We start from the raw sequence: 15,591 nt of genomic DNA on the forward strand, positions 1-15,591 counted from the left end.
TTGGCTTCCATTGCATATATATGAACCTGACTGGATACATGTGCCAGTGCCTGAATTTTCAGGCAACCAAAAGAGTAATGTGAAACGGTGTGTTTTGGATTTGCCAATTAAAATATAAAATTTCAGTGCCAGTCGAATAATTATTAAAAGTCACTTTGTGTACTTGGAAAACTGTGATGCTTTCTGCTCTCCTCCACAAGTGGAATAGAAGCACTATTTACTTTGTCATCACCTAAAGTTATTGCTGTAGCTCCTGAGATGTTGCAGGGTTTTCCAGCAGCAGTCAGGGGAGGTCAGTTTAATAAGCTAATAAATATTTCTTGAATGACCTGACTTTGTATTTGGTATAAAGAACTCTGAGTAGTGCCAAGTAGGATAGAAAATAAAGAATAAAAGTTCCAGAGATTTTGCCAAAATTCTCCACAGATTACTATTAGCCTCATTTATGAGACTGCACAGAGGACTGTGAAATCTCCTTTGAACTCTTAGGGCCAGATGGTTTTGCTGTTAGATCCTAATGACCCACAGCAGTGTGCGTACACAGACGCCCCGGTTACCAGTTGGCTGCAAACACGGGGTGTAGGCAGGAGAATTCATGATCTGTGCTTCCAAAACACAAGCAATTCCTGCTTGGGTAGCGGGGGAGCCTCCCCTTGCTAATGATGCTGTAAAAAGCTTTTCTGCTCACCTCTCTAAGGGGAGATAATTTCTAAAGTGAGTCATGAGCATTCCGGGCTTGGAGGAGTGAGTGACAGGCACGGTGTAACATGCAATTCTTCTGATGGCCATGAAGCCATTGAAAGGCAAAGAGACTCTCATGGGCTTTGTGGATCTCCAGTCCCAGCATTGTATCTCCATTCATTCTCAGTGAGTGAGGGAAAGGCTGGACTCGAACCAATTAAAGCTTTAGGGCAGAGCAGTAGCTGTGGTGCTGTCACATGGAACTGCTTGGAAGACATGATTTATTTTGGATTACATTGGTTTCAACTAGTATAATATGAACTTCCTGAATTTTCTAGAATATGTAGACAAAAAGCCTAAATATGGTTTTACTCATCTTTTAATTTAGAACTACAAGTGTTTTGGTGACCTATGAAATTATTTTAATGATCTCTGCACAACACTGAGCTGTCAGCACTATAAACGTCATCCCAACTGGATACTAGTTTCCATCATGGTCATTTAGCCTCACCAGCAGAGCTACCTCCATGTGAATGTCTTCTCTATATCAAGCTGTGGAAATAGTCACAGTTGCCAAGAAGCATCAGTCAAACATCTTCATAATACTCCATTTAAAGAGAGAGATGCCAACGCGACATCTAGGAGCACCGTGACTGCAGCTTGTAGCTTCAGGCACAGTGGTCGGTGAATGATTTACATGCAGACCAGTGCTTTTATCTCTGGTCATTAAAAATGTGTTCCTGCGTAGCTCATCTTAGCTGACATAGGCTTATCCTTAACTGTCCTTATTGTAGCACTAGGAAAAGTCACAGTGTAAGGGGGAGTGCTACAGAGAATGGGAAGTGTGACAAATTGAATTTGATACGAGTTTTGAGTGCTGGTACAAGATGAATATGGGCCCGTCACACAAGGCTGCTCTTTTGTTCTTATAAAGGAAGCAGTGAAGTTGTTTGACCAGTGTCTGTATTAACCAACAGAGAGAAGTTATCTGATGGTACCATTTTTGTCCAACCGGGAATTCCTGAGCCAGGTTTAGGCTGTAAGGATGTTTCTAAGATACTGACAAGGAGTAAAGTGACAGAATTTGAGAATAAAGCTAGAGGTGAGGTGGCAGGGGAGGTGTGGAAGAAGTATGTTGTAGAACAATTGGGCTTTGAACATTCAAATCTTAGAATCAACATTAAAGCTCCCAAAAGGTTGGCATACCTTGCTCTTTAGGTGGTTAGTTTTTCTCTCTTCAGAGTAAGGGATCTTATCACAAAGTTCTAAAGTACTGGGTCTGTCTTAGCCCGCATTGACTTCATAGTTCAAACATGGCAAAACATTCTGTTGCATTTTGGATTAATTCTTGTAAGGCAGAAAAGACACGGTCACAGGATTTTTCCAGCGCTGTTGCTTGGTCTTTGAGAAAGTTATTTAAGATTTCCTTGCACTTGCATTTGATGTAAATTTGATGTAAAACATGATTTTGTACATATGGAATTTCAGCTGATATAGATTCAGTGTAAACTAGCTGGTTTTTTTTTCCACTGAGGATAAAAATAAGGTGTGGAAGCTGGGTGTTTCATAGAACTCTGCTTGCAAACCATCACTGCAATAAGTGAGGCAGCCCCTGGCTGTGCAGGAGACCTGCCATTGTATTGTGTGGGCTCCTGGAGGGATATGTAATAATTCAGAGCCCTCACATCTTGTGTACAACTTCATTTTTCTCCAAAGCACCTCTTTAAAGCCTCTTGTCCTTGGCTTTTTGTGGTTCCAGTCCTTTCTATACATAACCAAGACGGATTCCCTTTCTTCCCAGCTAGTTGAACATGTAGTTGCCACAGCCTTTTGAATCAGAGGTGTCTCCTTTGAAGCCCTGAAAAGATCTCTTAAGTCAGTGAACACAAAGCTTAGCAAGTAGAGGCGTTTGTATCTGTAGTGAGTCAAGAAGGTTCCAAAGGCATCACATCCACGACAGTTAATGAAATCAAAGAGACTGCTTAGGAAATGTTCCATTCTTCCTGTGTGTCCTGGTTCTGCTGGTTTGGGTTAGCCCCAGAGAGGGTCTCTGAGGGGGCATGCACTGTGGTACCCAGTGGCCGTACACAGTAGCCCTGTGTCCAGGGCTCATCCAGGGGATGGGCAGTGCCCCATGTACCATCATGATACAGCCATCACAGCCACCACCCTGGGCTTGGCAGGAACAGGCACGGCTCCCACGCACTGCGGTGTGTGCCACTAGTCTGGGCAAGAGGCTGAGCCCAGCTCCTCGTCCTTTGGAGCTGCGTTTCTTCCATTTAAGGGAGAAAGCAGAACATGCGCTGTGCTCCGCTGGAAGCCTGGCTGGCAGTGAGCAAACGCTGTCAGGGAGCTCCTGACATGCAGCACTAAGATAGCAGAGGTCTCGAATGACTGGGATTCCTTCGAGCCTTGGTCAGTATCACAGACGGTTTCCAACTGGGCAAAGTACAATATTTTCCCTCTGCTTTTTATGAATGGCCGTATAGTATTGTGCTTGAGTCAGAGTCCTCCACGAAAGCCATTCATAAAAATAAAAACAAAACAAAACAAACACACACAAAAACTTTCTAGGCCCAATCTGGAGCCACTGGGTGCCAGAGGCTGGGAAAACACACTGGCAGCTCAAACCCCAGCTATCACTGAAAGTATTCAAGGGGCTTTCTGGTGGTCTGAAAAGTATGAAGTGCTGTGTGGAAGGGCAGCTGGTAGAATTATGGTGACACATACTAGGCAGGAAGCCAGGGCTGGCCTTGTTTCAGACATTGTCTTTCCTCTCATTGAAGTGTCAGGACCTAATTCATGGAAAATTTGGTGAGTTGGCAGCTCTTTCAGAAGATTTCATTGAGCTACAGTGTGTGAGAGTCACATGAATGCGGTGCACGCAGCCAAAAATATATGGGGATTTCTGAACAGGAGAAAGCAGTCAGCCGCTAAGAATGTCTGCAGATTTCATAGGGCTTGGGAGTAAACGTACACAGGTGTAATCAGCAGGCAAGGAAAAGAAAACAAAGCAGAAAAACCTTTCAGATTACCGAAGAGCTCCATTAAACGTGAAACAAATAATATCTTTGTCCAAGAGCAGCAAATGCCTGTAATCAGTTCAGGGTTTGCAGTCCACCTGGAAAAGGTGTCAGGAAAATGCGTGCCTTACTAATCACTTCTCCACTGCAAGGGAACTTAATGGAAAAGAAAAAGATCTGCCTCAAAGTTTAAAGACAGACCCAGTCATTGCTTTCTTCTTTTTCTTTTTTATTCTCGGTCAGTTATTTATGTGAGAGCAGAACTTAGCGCCTGAGGCAGGGGTACAAAAATAAAACAGCAATAAGATTCCACCAAATTAGAAAAATGAGTGCAAATAAACAAAGCATCCCTTGTTAAAGTGGGATGCTGGTGGCCGGCAGTCTGAATTGAATCAGTTACATTGAATTTACATTTTCATTGATCCTTCCCACTGAAATGCTGCTCTGAAAGGCCAGTTACACTAAACTGTTTATTCAGAAATATTCCAGTTATTTCCTACTACACTGTCATGAAAATTAGTTTTTTGGCTATCTAGAGGGACAGCGTGTTGGCTTCTACCCAAGCAAGGCACTAAAATCACTGCTGGGATTAGGAACAGGCAGGAAGGAAGGGCAGGAAGAAGATCATTGGGTGCCATTCATACGCTTTGAAAACAGAAGATCCTGGGGGGTAGAGAGGGGGGAAGGCTGCTTTGCCCCACTGAAATAAGAAAAGCCCTTTTGTGCTCACGGTGTCAGGATTTCTTCTTGTATCTGTGGTTGTATTGTTCCATACAGATCCTTGCACCCGCAGGGGTCACACCACCAGTGGTGGTGTATTTTAAGTACGTGGATGTCAGTTCCCTAGCTGGTTCTCCTCCTCCTCCCCGCGGCTCCAGTGGATGAGGTGGGATGGAGGCCCATGAGTTGTGTTCCCAGCTCATCTGGGACCTTGTTTCCCATTCCCAGGTGGGAGCAGCCAACTCCTCAGCATGGGCAGGTGGGCACAGCACCCATACCTACTGCTCATGTGTCCAGCCAACCCAGTGACAGGAATCCCAAAACCACACCAATTGGCTTTTGAGGCTCATCACCTCTTTCATTGGAGCTCCCAAACCATTGCTTCCTGGGGCCAGAGGCATGGTTTGCCCTGGCTGCTAGCTGCAGCAGGGCTGGCTTTGGTCCATCAGAGAGCCCTGCCTTGGGAACTGGTCCCTCACCTCTGTCCAAGCTTGTCAGGAAGGAGGGCTTATTTGCAACTCATGACTGAAAGAGTGTGGAAGAGGGTGCACAGTGTAGCATCCATGGAGACAGCAAAATCTGGCTATAGAACTAGGCTGTATGAAGTCTGGTAAGTAATGCAGCAAAGTAAATCCAGCCATGTCATAGCATAGCTGGAAGTCGTAACACGCTAAAGTAGACCTCACCTTTATTTTGCTTGTACAAATTTAACATATTCTTCTACAGCCAGAGTAATCAGAGCAAGGTCTTGCTAAGTGTAGGACTCTAAGAGCTGGGTACATTCATCACTCCAGTTCTAAATGTGACTTTTGCCTGTGTTTTATTTCCTCTGCTGAATGGAACCTTCAGTGAATTTACTTCTCATCATGCTTTCTTTTTTTGACTTTTCAGCCTCAACAAGTGGTTCAGAAGAAGCCTGCTCAGGTAAGAAAAGCTGATTTAACTTCCTTGGACTATCTTAAATTGAACACTCCCTCAGTATTTAGACTGGTCTCATTTACAGTAAAGAGTGAAGGGAAATGCATCAATAACATGAAGCAGGGGATAGCTGCTGGCTTCTCAGGCAGAATCGCATTTGAAGATCTTCTGTTGGATGGTATCGTTCTTTAGTACCTTAGACAAAGTGTAACTAAGGTACAATGAAAACAGTCAAGTACACTGCATTCATGGCCTCTTCCATCTTATTTCACCAGGACACTCACGTGAAAGACAAACAAACAAAACAAAACAAAAAAAAACCACTAATTATTACGTAACTCTGTTACATGTGCTCCAGCAGGGAAGAGGTGCGGGCATGGGACTAAGTCTGTCCGTCTCTACTTGACAGGCTCCATGGGGCAGCACTGCTGTTCCTTGGTGAATATGAATGATTGCTGAGTCAGGAGCAGAATGGGCCATTGCTTTTCTGGAGGGAAGTCTGTTTTCAGAAGGGAATAATACTTTCCTTTTTCCACCTTATGGTTTTAATACATTATTGTACAGTGTGCATTATAGTAATGTCTACTGCAATCTGAATTAAGAGCTGTTACATAAGAAACAGAAAACATCCTAGCTGTGAGTTGAAGGGGTGAAATGATGTAACTCTCTAAAGTATGTGTAGGAATCAAGTTTCTACAGAAGAAATCAATACACTCACAGCGGTGGTGAATCAGTGGCACTGGCAACAATACTAATGCCTCCTAATAGCAGAGATAACATTCTATATGAGTATTGTAGTGTCTTCAAGTGAGGTAAGTTTTGCAAGGAGAGGTAATGTCTTTTATTAGGCCAGCTCACAGAAGAAATGCAGCACCAGTCCCTGAGGACCCACCATCTACAGCCTTCTGACTACAACACACAATTCAAAACACACTGAGTTGTTCTAATAAAAGATATTTCCTCTCCCTTGTCTCATTTACATCCTTCAACTGCGAGGGCCGCAGTCATGCTGTTCCTTGGATAGCCTGGTAGTAAATCTGCTGGCAGGCACAGAGCCAGCCTTCTCCTCCATGGCACTGGGGAGGGAGGAGGCTCAGACCGTGGTGTGCAAGGGAGGCCAAATCCAGGAGGCAGAAATGGAGGCTGCCTGAGTGGTGATGGAGTGTGAGCCCTGGCACAGGAAGGGAGGGAGTGCCTGGGACCAAGGCTGAGCTGGGTTTGCTTGAGGATGAAGCGGGGCCCTGGAGTACCATATTCTGGTAGGAGGACAAAGTAACAGCCGGTTGAATGATATAGGAGTTTGAATTGAAGCACTGAGATTCCCAGGATGGATCTTCCCATCCTTCCTTTCCCAAAGCAGTGGTTGTGGTGATCATGCCACGGGTGTTTCAGCCAGCCGGGTGCAGCCGCTGCTGCATCTCCTCAGACAGTGAGAGCGAGAGAAGGAGCCCTTTGACATCCCCATTAGTAATGGAAACGTTTGCATAGAAAACTAGGAGGCATGAAAGAATGCATAAAAGGAGTGAGAGGGCTTTTTAGCAATCCCCAGTCATCACAACAGGACTAGTGGAATTACAGTCTTTAAATTATTTGTGTGCCATGTCTTCACTCAAAGAACATTTCTTTTTTTTTTTAATCCTTGGCCTGAGGGATTTCCAGTGAAATCACTGACTTGTCTTTAACCCTTCCTGGTCTAACCAGGCCCTAATCCCACACTCCTGCTTACACAGCACTGCGGTTTTGCTGGCTGTTTGTGCATGATGGGGAACAAACTGATGACTGAGAGCAAGTACTACTGACAGCATCTTCCTTTGGCTGGAGGAAGAAGGAGGTAAAGCAGTGCAATCCCTGGGACAACCAGAAGCTTCGTGCTGCTGGGCTGTCCTGTAGCTTTTCTCCATTCCCTTTTACACTACTGATTTTCCCTTTAAAGGAGGGAGGTTCAGTCTCAGAATTAACAACACGAACATGAGCTCATGCAGGCTTCCTAATCTGACCTGTCTAAGGAAATAATGATAAATTATATAAACATGGGGACTACATGGAAGTTCATGGAGGATAATGTAAATCTTACTCTACATGCAGAGGAATCTCTTCCTTTTCCATCTGTTTCCTTCAAAATATCCTCCCAGATGGCTTTACCATGTGGCAGTCTGGATTAAGTTAGAAATGTGTCCTTTCTTCATCAGTGAGGACTGAAGTGGCTGTGGTCAGGAACTGCTGTGTGATTGTGAGTGTGTACCCCAGCCTGCCATAGTAGAAGCAGCAGAAGCTCTATCCCTGAGTGCAGCACTCTGAATTATTGGCCTTTCCTATAAGACTTCTGTGAGTGCTACTTTACATCACTGTTGCTGTCATTCCTGCTTCTACTGCATATGCCTCTTGGTTTTGTGTTATATATAAAAATATAGAAGCGGCAAAACCATATCACATTCTCCTTCTGTTGATGAGTTTCTTTCCCATCACCTTTTCCCAGGTTTTAAGCATTGCACAGGACTCCGTCACGCTCTGAATTTCTCTATCAATATCTGTTGCCAGCTTAGGGCTGCACAGATGCCTTTATAAACTTCCACAGTATTCTCAGACATCCCCAGAGCTCTGAAGAGTGACAGTCATGCAGACAGCAAATGCAACTGTAAATTCAGCTGGAAAGCTTTAAGTAATGTCTGTACACACCTCTGTGATGTTCGCTGACACGTACGCTCACACTTCCATGGGGAAATGAAGAAAAGATACTGAGCCTGACTGCACGCCATCAGGAAGTTTAGCACCTTCACATAAATATGTGCCTAAACCTCAAAAACAAGAAACTCTCTTTAAATCCACCATTTCAGAAGAACGGGCAGCCAAACAGTCCAAATGATGAAGTAATATCACTGAGGTGTGCAAAGAAACAGCCCAAACACAGATTTCTCCCTTTCCCTGTTTTTAAGCTATTTGTGGCAGCTGTAGCCTCTGCCAGATGGGAGAGTTACGCTCTTAAGTAATACAAAGGAAATAGATATTTTTAGGGAAACATCATGAAAGCTTTCAAGGTTCTCTGAAAACAGGACATGTTTTATTGTGATTGTTTCTGGAGAGGAGAAATCCAGTGAGTGTGGAACAGCCCTTTGAAAGTCTTTTTATAACCTCCTCGGGAGGTCTGTTAAAGTCTGAATCCGTGCAGTTACTTGAGGTTGTGTCAGAATCCGACAGGCATCATAGCACTCCAAGCCCAAGTGTACTTCTCTATCTTACACTAGGTGCATTAGTTGCTCTTAAAACAAAGCAAAACAAAGCCTAACAAGAATAAGAGCTAAAAACATTGTTTTGTTTTTTTGTGCTTTCGCAAATGCACATTCGTGGTGTTTATTCATCTTACTCGGTTCTTAGTCTTGTTAGCAATTAAGTCATGCATGATAATTAGTCATAATATATATACACCTCACAACTTCAAGTTATATGTGTTCCACAGCTGCACCCATCTCATATGCATTCAGTGTAGGACAAACAGTAAATCCTACAAGTGTCAGACAGGCTCTGCAGCCCAGGAGCTGCACTGATGATTCACATATTCATATGCAGCCCAGAAGCATCAGACCAGTCTAGCAAGGATTCAGGGTTGAAAGAACCCGATGGTGTCACAAAAAGGCTGGCAAATCACTCGCTGCCACACAGGAGTGCTCAGTCTCTGAGGGAACACATAGCACTGCTCAAACCCAACTTACATCCTGCCCACTGGGGAGCAGTGCAGCTTTGCTCATTGGAGCAGTGGCTCTAGAAACACCTTTGCCCTAGAAGATGACCTGGTACCCTGGGTTTTCATCACTCTTCCCACTTCATCCAGCGAGTTGTGCTGTGTGTGTTATACTTTTTCTGTGTTTATTGACATGGAGAATTGGGAAGTTGTCAGTTTCCAGAGGGAGAAAACTTTATTTTCTGTACATATGTGGAATTTTACACTTCCAGCATAGAGTGCATGTGTGTTTTTCACACTACTCCTAAACATCCTCTGAACGATTGAGCTGCCTTTCTTTTATCACTGCCATTGTTAAAGCAAACACTGAATGTTTTCCCAAAGACAGCTGTAGGAACCACCTTATACGTGCTGGAGACCCACAGCACTACATGTGTGCATGCCAGCCATGTGTGGGTATTACACCATGGTGAGCCTGGACTCACTGCACCTCCTCATGTGGGGCATGGTCCCAGTGGGGCTGCACGAAGCATTCCCAGCAGGACCAAGCCCTGTACCCACAGTGGGGCCCCAGATCAGTGCTCTCCTCCCACCACCTGAAAGGGCACAATGTCTTTTGGACTTCTGCATAAATAGCTTCACAGTGAGATAACCTGTTTGTATTGACCCTTTCCCCATATGTGTCCCTGGAAGGTTCGCTTTTCCAAAGCTTCACATTATTACCATCGCTTACGTTTTTTAAAATCAATTGATGGTTTCATTTTCATTTTTTAAGTTCTTGCTTTGGAAAAACCTTCCAGATTTGGCTTCTGAGCGTTCTTGAAGCATTGAAGCGGTCTGTTAGGACTGCTGGCAAAAGAAACATGTAAAGCAAAGAAATCAATAGAAATAATGTTGAATTTGTGGACTAGAACTAGAATCACTAAGAAATTAGGTCACCTTACTGGAAGAAGGAGCTTGCAGTTCCCCTCACAGTGGTTTGAATTTGATTTTAAGGGCATCAGGAGAATCTATTGCTTTCCACATGGTTGATGGAGTAGATGGAGTCTCTCAGAGGGTGCCAGGCCTTAAGTCTTAATTTCTTCCTCCTTCCAGGATACAATGGTGGCAACTGCATGGTGTGGTTTCCAGAGAAAGATAGAAACTGTTGGTTTATGGTGATGGGGACTCTAATGATTTGTCTCAAATGAAATAATAATAAAAACAAAAAAAATGTTTAAAAGGAGCACAAGTTTCTGAAAGAAACACAAAAATATGAGGGGAAAAATAAACGAAGTTCAATATCCAGAACAGATGAAGCACTAAAGAATGAGGGTTAGAAGAGGAAGCTGGGTATTTCTGATAGTAAAAGGATTGTTTCTATATGAATAGAATCTGAATAGCATGATGCAATGAGATTTCACCTAAATACCCCAATCACTGTATGATTCAGACTTCCAAAGTGTAACTGTTTGTGATTTTCCTTTATTACATAACCATGGCTGAACAACACTTCTGAGACTGCTGCTTCCAGACATTGCATTTTACATAAGTTAAAGAAGTTGAAAAAATATGTAACCAGAAGAAAGTAAAAAGAAAAAAAAAAAGAAAAAATGATCTTCGGTGCATGAGTATATTCAAGTATTTGGTGACTTTCAAAGAATCAGGAATCAAAAATAGAGTGATCATATGGTGTATGTTGCTGCTCTGTAAGGTCATCTTTTTAACGTCTTTATAGTTTCTTTTATTGATGGTGGCCTCTCAGTTCCAGGCTGTCAAGCACTGCCAGCAGTTACGACTCCATACAGTAAATAGTGCAGCCACAGGGTCATCCATTGCACATCAGGTTTATGAAAAGCGCTTTTATAGAAATTGATTTTGCTCACAGCTCATTCACATCTTTTCTTCAATTGAGCTTCCTTCTACCAGTAACAAAAACATAAAACGAGCTCACTTTGCATTTCCAAAAGGAGCAGACAGATGTTTTACCAAGGTAGTTAAAGATTTAAGTGTGCACCATAAACTGCTGCTTCACTTAACAGCACATCTTTAGATACTCACATAACATTTGTAATACAGCCCTTAATCTTTTCGGTCCAAATGTACCAAGAGATACACAGACAGCCATGTTCCCCCACAGGCAGAATGTGAGAGTCTGGCTGAGAAAAGCAGCAAATCCCCAGACCACTAGTTGCCCAGTCTCTCTCTTGGGGCCAGTAGACAGCTTCCCTGCAGGGTCAAGGGACACCCAGCAGCTGTTCCTGCTCAGCAGCTGCACTACTACAAATTCTGCAGGGGAGGAGGAATATTCTGCTTCTTGCAGCACCACTGTGGCTGTGGAAGTCACCCTGAAAGTAGGTCTCTTGCAGAGCAGCCCAGTGCATCTCACCCGAGGAGGCTTTCAGGCTGTACATGGTGCCAAGAGAGAAGCATTATCCATCCATGCCGCTCACCCAGCTTTGGACTGTGGTGCAGTCAGTGATTGAGAGTTTGAAGAGCCTCTGAACAAACAGGAGGAAAGTAGTTTGGTTATGTCCCAGCTTCACACAGCACCTACCTCAGTTCTGAGTTCTGCATCACCTTGCTTGGCGTGCCCACAGTCTGAAAACAAGCTGAAGTGCTTGTCCCCTCACACTGACTAAGGAGCAGAGGTGTCCCTGTCACCTGTGGTGGAAAAGCCTCCTGTATTCTTTGTATTTTATCCATGCTGAACACTTGCAGCGTGCAAGTCCCTTTTTAGGGAAGTCTCTGTGATTCGAACATCATCTGCTGAAATTGAGATGTTGATGCTCCCATTTTATAAGGGACTTACGAGCATGCAGACAGTCATGTTTTGATGTAACTAAAAAGGAATCAGACCTCCAGAGATATTTTTTCTTCTTGGCTTGCTAGGAATAAGCTGTGGGATTTAGAGTCAGGCATCTGGAACGTGCAGCTTGAAGATGCCCTGGCTTTGTCAGTCATTTCTGAGTCATTTGAATAGCAGGAGTGTCACTACATCGCCCAGCCTGGGAGGGGTCTTCCACTCCGAGCAGCCACAAAAAGATTATGTTAACTGTTTAAACATGGAACACATCATTTCCTTGACACGAGCCCTAGCACAGGAAGCAGCCATCTGAATGCAGCGCTGGTCACACATTAGCCAATTTGATACAGACATGCTATCAGGTTGCTGCTCGTTCCCAAGGTACGAGGCAAGGCCTGCTCCTAAAATTCTCCATGCTGAGCACACAGAAACACACAGAAACTCCAACTGTTGGGCAGCTCCACACATGGCGCTCAGAGCAGGTGTTGCAGCTGAGTACTTGGGGGCCAGAGGGGTAACTTAAAACTTTCCCATAAGCGAGAAGTATCATATCCTTGCAATTTCTCCATCTCCTACTTCTCTCCCCTTCCTTCCTGGGGAAGAAGCCCACCATGGGCAGGGGATGGCCGTGAGCAGGAAGGCCTTTGACCCTGTGGCTGTGACCACAGATATCAAGGGAGGAACCACATTGAGTTCAAGAGTATCAAGAGCCTGTACAGCCAATACTTGGGTACTGAACTTCGTAAAGGCTCTGCGTCTTTCACCATCAGCATCATTGTTCCTCCACACCCAGCTGGAGTCACTGTAAGATGCCCTATTTCTTGGCATAAATATTAAGAATCCCAGGGCTTTAATCCAGCTCTTTTGCTCCACTGAAAAACATGGGACATGGGCCTTATGTAACTAAGACTGGCTTCAGGGTTATATGAGACAATCTTAAACAACATACTACAATCCACTTTTAGGAATTGACACGTCTTTGCTTTGTCTGTTCAGGGCCATATCAGTTTTGTTTCAGATCGCATGTTATGAGTGAAGTATGCTGTAATGGAGATAAAATTAGAGAAACACAATGAGATTGAAGTTAAGACCAAAGAAAACACGTTTGTCATGTGTTAAATAATTTGCTAGAATAGTCATTTACAGTATGTGCATACCATCACTATTAAAAAAGATTTGGCTAGGGAAAACAGCAGTATGCTCAGCCCTTATTAACTGATATACATCTTTAAACGTGCTCTGGAAGGAAACGTTGAGAAGCCAGTATTTTATTTTATTCTAGAGTTTCCATGGCATTGGAAGAATTTTATAAGGTTCCTTTATTGCCTAAAACAACAGCCTTAGAATGGAAGAGTAAGAAGCATTTCACAGTCACTCTGTCAGTTACTGTGGGGTATCATCTGTGGAATTCAGTGAATTTAGTTCCTTGAAATCAGTACTGTCATGCTATTCTGGAGAGAGATGCAGCCTCCCTGGGCAGCCTGTCAGCACATGACACCTGTGCCAAATGTTAGGGCTGGCATGGAGCAGTGGGACTTACAAGCATGCCTCCTCCCATGTGGCTCACAGAGGAGAACTCGAGCAGAGGATTCCTTAAAGTCAGTACAAAATGAAATCAAAAAGGACATTCTAAAACCACTTTTGCCAGTGGAACTTCCATCCTGTGCTCTTTTTGTGCTACCCCTTTGTGCTGTGACAGTATGAGTGCTGTCTGTAACAGGCTGCTGTCTGGAGAGGAGCTGTGAGCTCACTGTTGTTGATTGCACATCTGATTTTGTTAGCATGGTGTTGCTGTACTCATGGACAGAGTAAAAGGTCGGGAAGCTTCTTCATAGGTATGCAGTGAGACATGCTCCTCATTCCCTCATGGTGAAGGCTTCAGGAGTGTGTATGTATTGCTCAGACACTGACACATTACAAAGCAGTGCACAAAGGACCCACCCAATGTCTTTGGGCTGTCCAGTGTCTGTAATCTCAGTTTCCTGCATATAGGACCTAAATAAATAAATAAGTTTTTCTCACAGAGGCCGGGAAAAAAAAGCCATTCAAAATGACTGCCTATGTCCTGGGTGTTTTAGCACTCACATCTCCATAGCAAACTATCTCATGGATTCTGTTTCATTGGGATCCCAGTGCCACAAATGTTAAATTCTTGATCAAGTCCTCTCCTCCAGATGGTGAGCATCACCATGATGAAGTTCTGCTGCTGATCCCACTGGAAGGCATTTCTGGAAATGCTAGAATGCTTCCGAAAAATGTTGGCCAAAATCTCTCTTTAGGAATGACTTTCTTACATCAGAAAAGGGCTACGATATTGCCAGTGTACTTTTTTATGTTGCTTCTGATGTGTTGATGCAGTCACATTGTTAAAGGCCAACCTCTGAGCTCAGGTTTGGAGGGCTGTTTGCCACAAAACAACCATGGGAAAAGAGGAGGAGAGGGAAAAGAAAAAAAGAAAAAAGACTCACCCACATTCTGCCCAAATTCAGATCTCAGATTTCCCACATCCTGGTATTTAATTTCTCACAGAGTTACCAATGATTGATCTCATGGCAGGATTAGTGGGAAGAAAAATGAGAGCTCCATTGAAACCAGACTTGAGTCTGGTAAGATGGGACATGTGAGCTCTAGGACCCAGGAGATATCAGATTCAGGGCAGCAAATGGCTCCTCCTACCCTTTCCCCGATAATCATGCTTGTTTTGAGTCAAAATCTGGAAACTGAAATCAGAACAGCAAAGAGGCAGCTACAATATGTTAGGTGGCTCCCCTCATGGCTTCTACAGTCTCCTGAGAACTGTGTTATATGGTGGGGCATTTATTGTAATTTATATTAGTATTTAAATTTACGAATAGGAAAATGGATTAACGTTGAGGTATAAATTGTAGTAATTTGCCTCGCTCCTAAAAGAAAATGTATTTTAAACACACATTTCTACCAGAAACCTTTTCTAATTTGATTAAAGAATATAGATGTGCTCAACTGGAAAAGAAACTCCCATAAAAGGCTCTACAATCAAAAGGAATTTTTCAGTATCCATTGAGCTGAACAGGCCCACACTGTTTAAATCAAACTATCTTGTTTAGAAAAAGCTTCTCCTGATGGTCCAGTGCAGATGGAACTTGAAAAGTTGGGTTCCTGCTCCATGCTGAAGAGGATCATACCTTATTGCCCTTCCCACCAGATGGCATCGAGCTATTCAAGAAGTTGAAAAATCTTTAAATGTATTGCTCTAAATCCTTTAGGAGTCGAACATGTTAATATGACAAGAAGTGTATGTCATTAGACCGTAGCTACCCTTTTTGGATTACCTGGTATTTGTAGATTTATTGGCAAGATGGCTTAAATTAGGGATATTTTTTTAGCCTGCAGCATTACATAATAAAATAGCAACAGAAGTTTTTTTGCTGTAAAAAAGGGGAGGAATTGGCTGGGGGGGAGGGAGGAGTTTATTCAAACCAACACAAAGTTCCCTGATTGTGCACTTTTTGCCTGTGCAGAGTGGTGCTCCACAGTTATACAATCAGTAATGTTTGCAAGGAAAGCATTCCCATTACCCCATTTTGCTCAGAGTCATTGCCCTGCCTTTCACTGCAGACCTGCTGTTTAGTCTGAAACCAAAAATCAAACCCAGAACTGCAGCTCTCAAAGTTAAATACTCAGAGTTGCTGCCAGCACAAAGCCTCACCAGTGTCTGTGTGGTAAGATCAGTGATTAAACTCTTCAGACATTTTAAAAAGCATTTTACAAGTCTGTTAAGCTTAATCTTCCTTCTTTTCTTTCTTTCT

At 43.5% G+C, this 15,591-nt stretch overlaps 1 protein-coding gene across 6 annotated transcripts in view; it reads left to right on the forward strand.

The window, feature by feature from the left end:
* HMGA2 (high mobility group AT-hook 2) overlaps positions 1–15,591 on the forward strand; it is a 103,921-nt gene that overhangs the window by 77,414 nt on the left and 10,916 nt on the right. For 2 of the 6 annotated variants that reach the window (XM_015856523.2, XM_015856537.2), the window contains exon 4: positions 5,316–5,348. The exons of 1 other annotated variant lie outside the window; for it this stretch is intronic. In XM_015856523.2, the coding sequence (XP_015712009.1) occupies positions 5,316–5,348 (33 nt within the window). Of the gene's footprint in view, positions 1–5,315; positions 5,355–6,190; positions 6,308–7,072; positions 7,163–15,591 lie in introns of those variants that run through there. 3 more of the 6 variants (XM_015856531.2, XM_015856542.2, XR_001553686.2) reach the window with 3 other exon arrangements.

The sequence above is a fragment of the Coturnix japonica genome, chromosome 1 (genome assembly GCF_001577835.2).
Source record: "Coturnix japonica isolate 7356 chromosome 1, Coturnix japonica 2.1, whole genome shotgun sequence".
In the NCBI taxonomy this organism is placed as follows: Eukaryota; Metazoa; Chordata; class Aves; order Galliformes; family Phasianidae; genus Coturnix; species Coturnix japonica.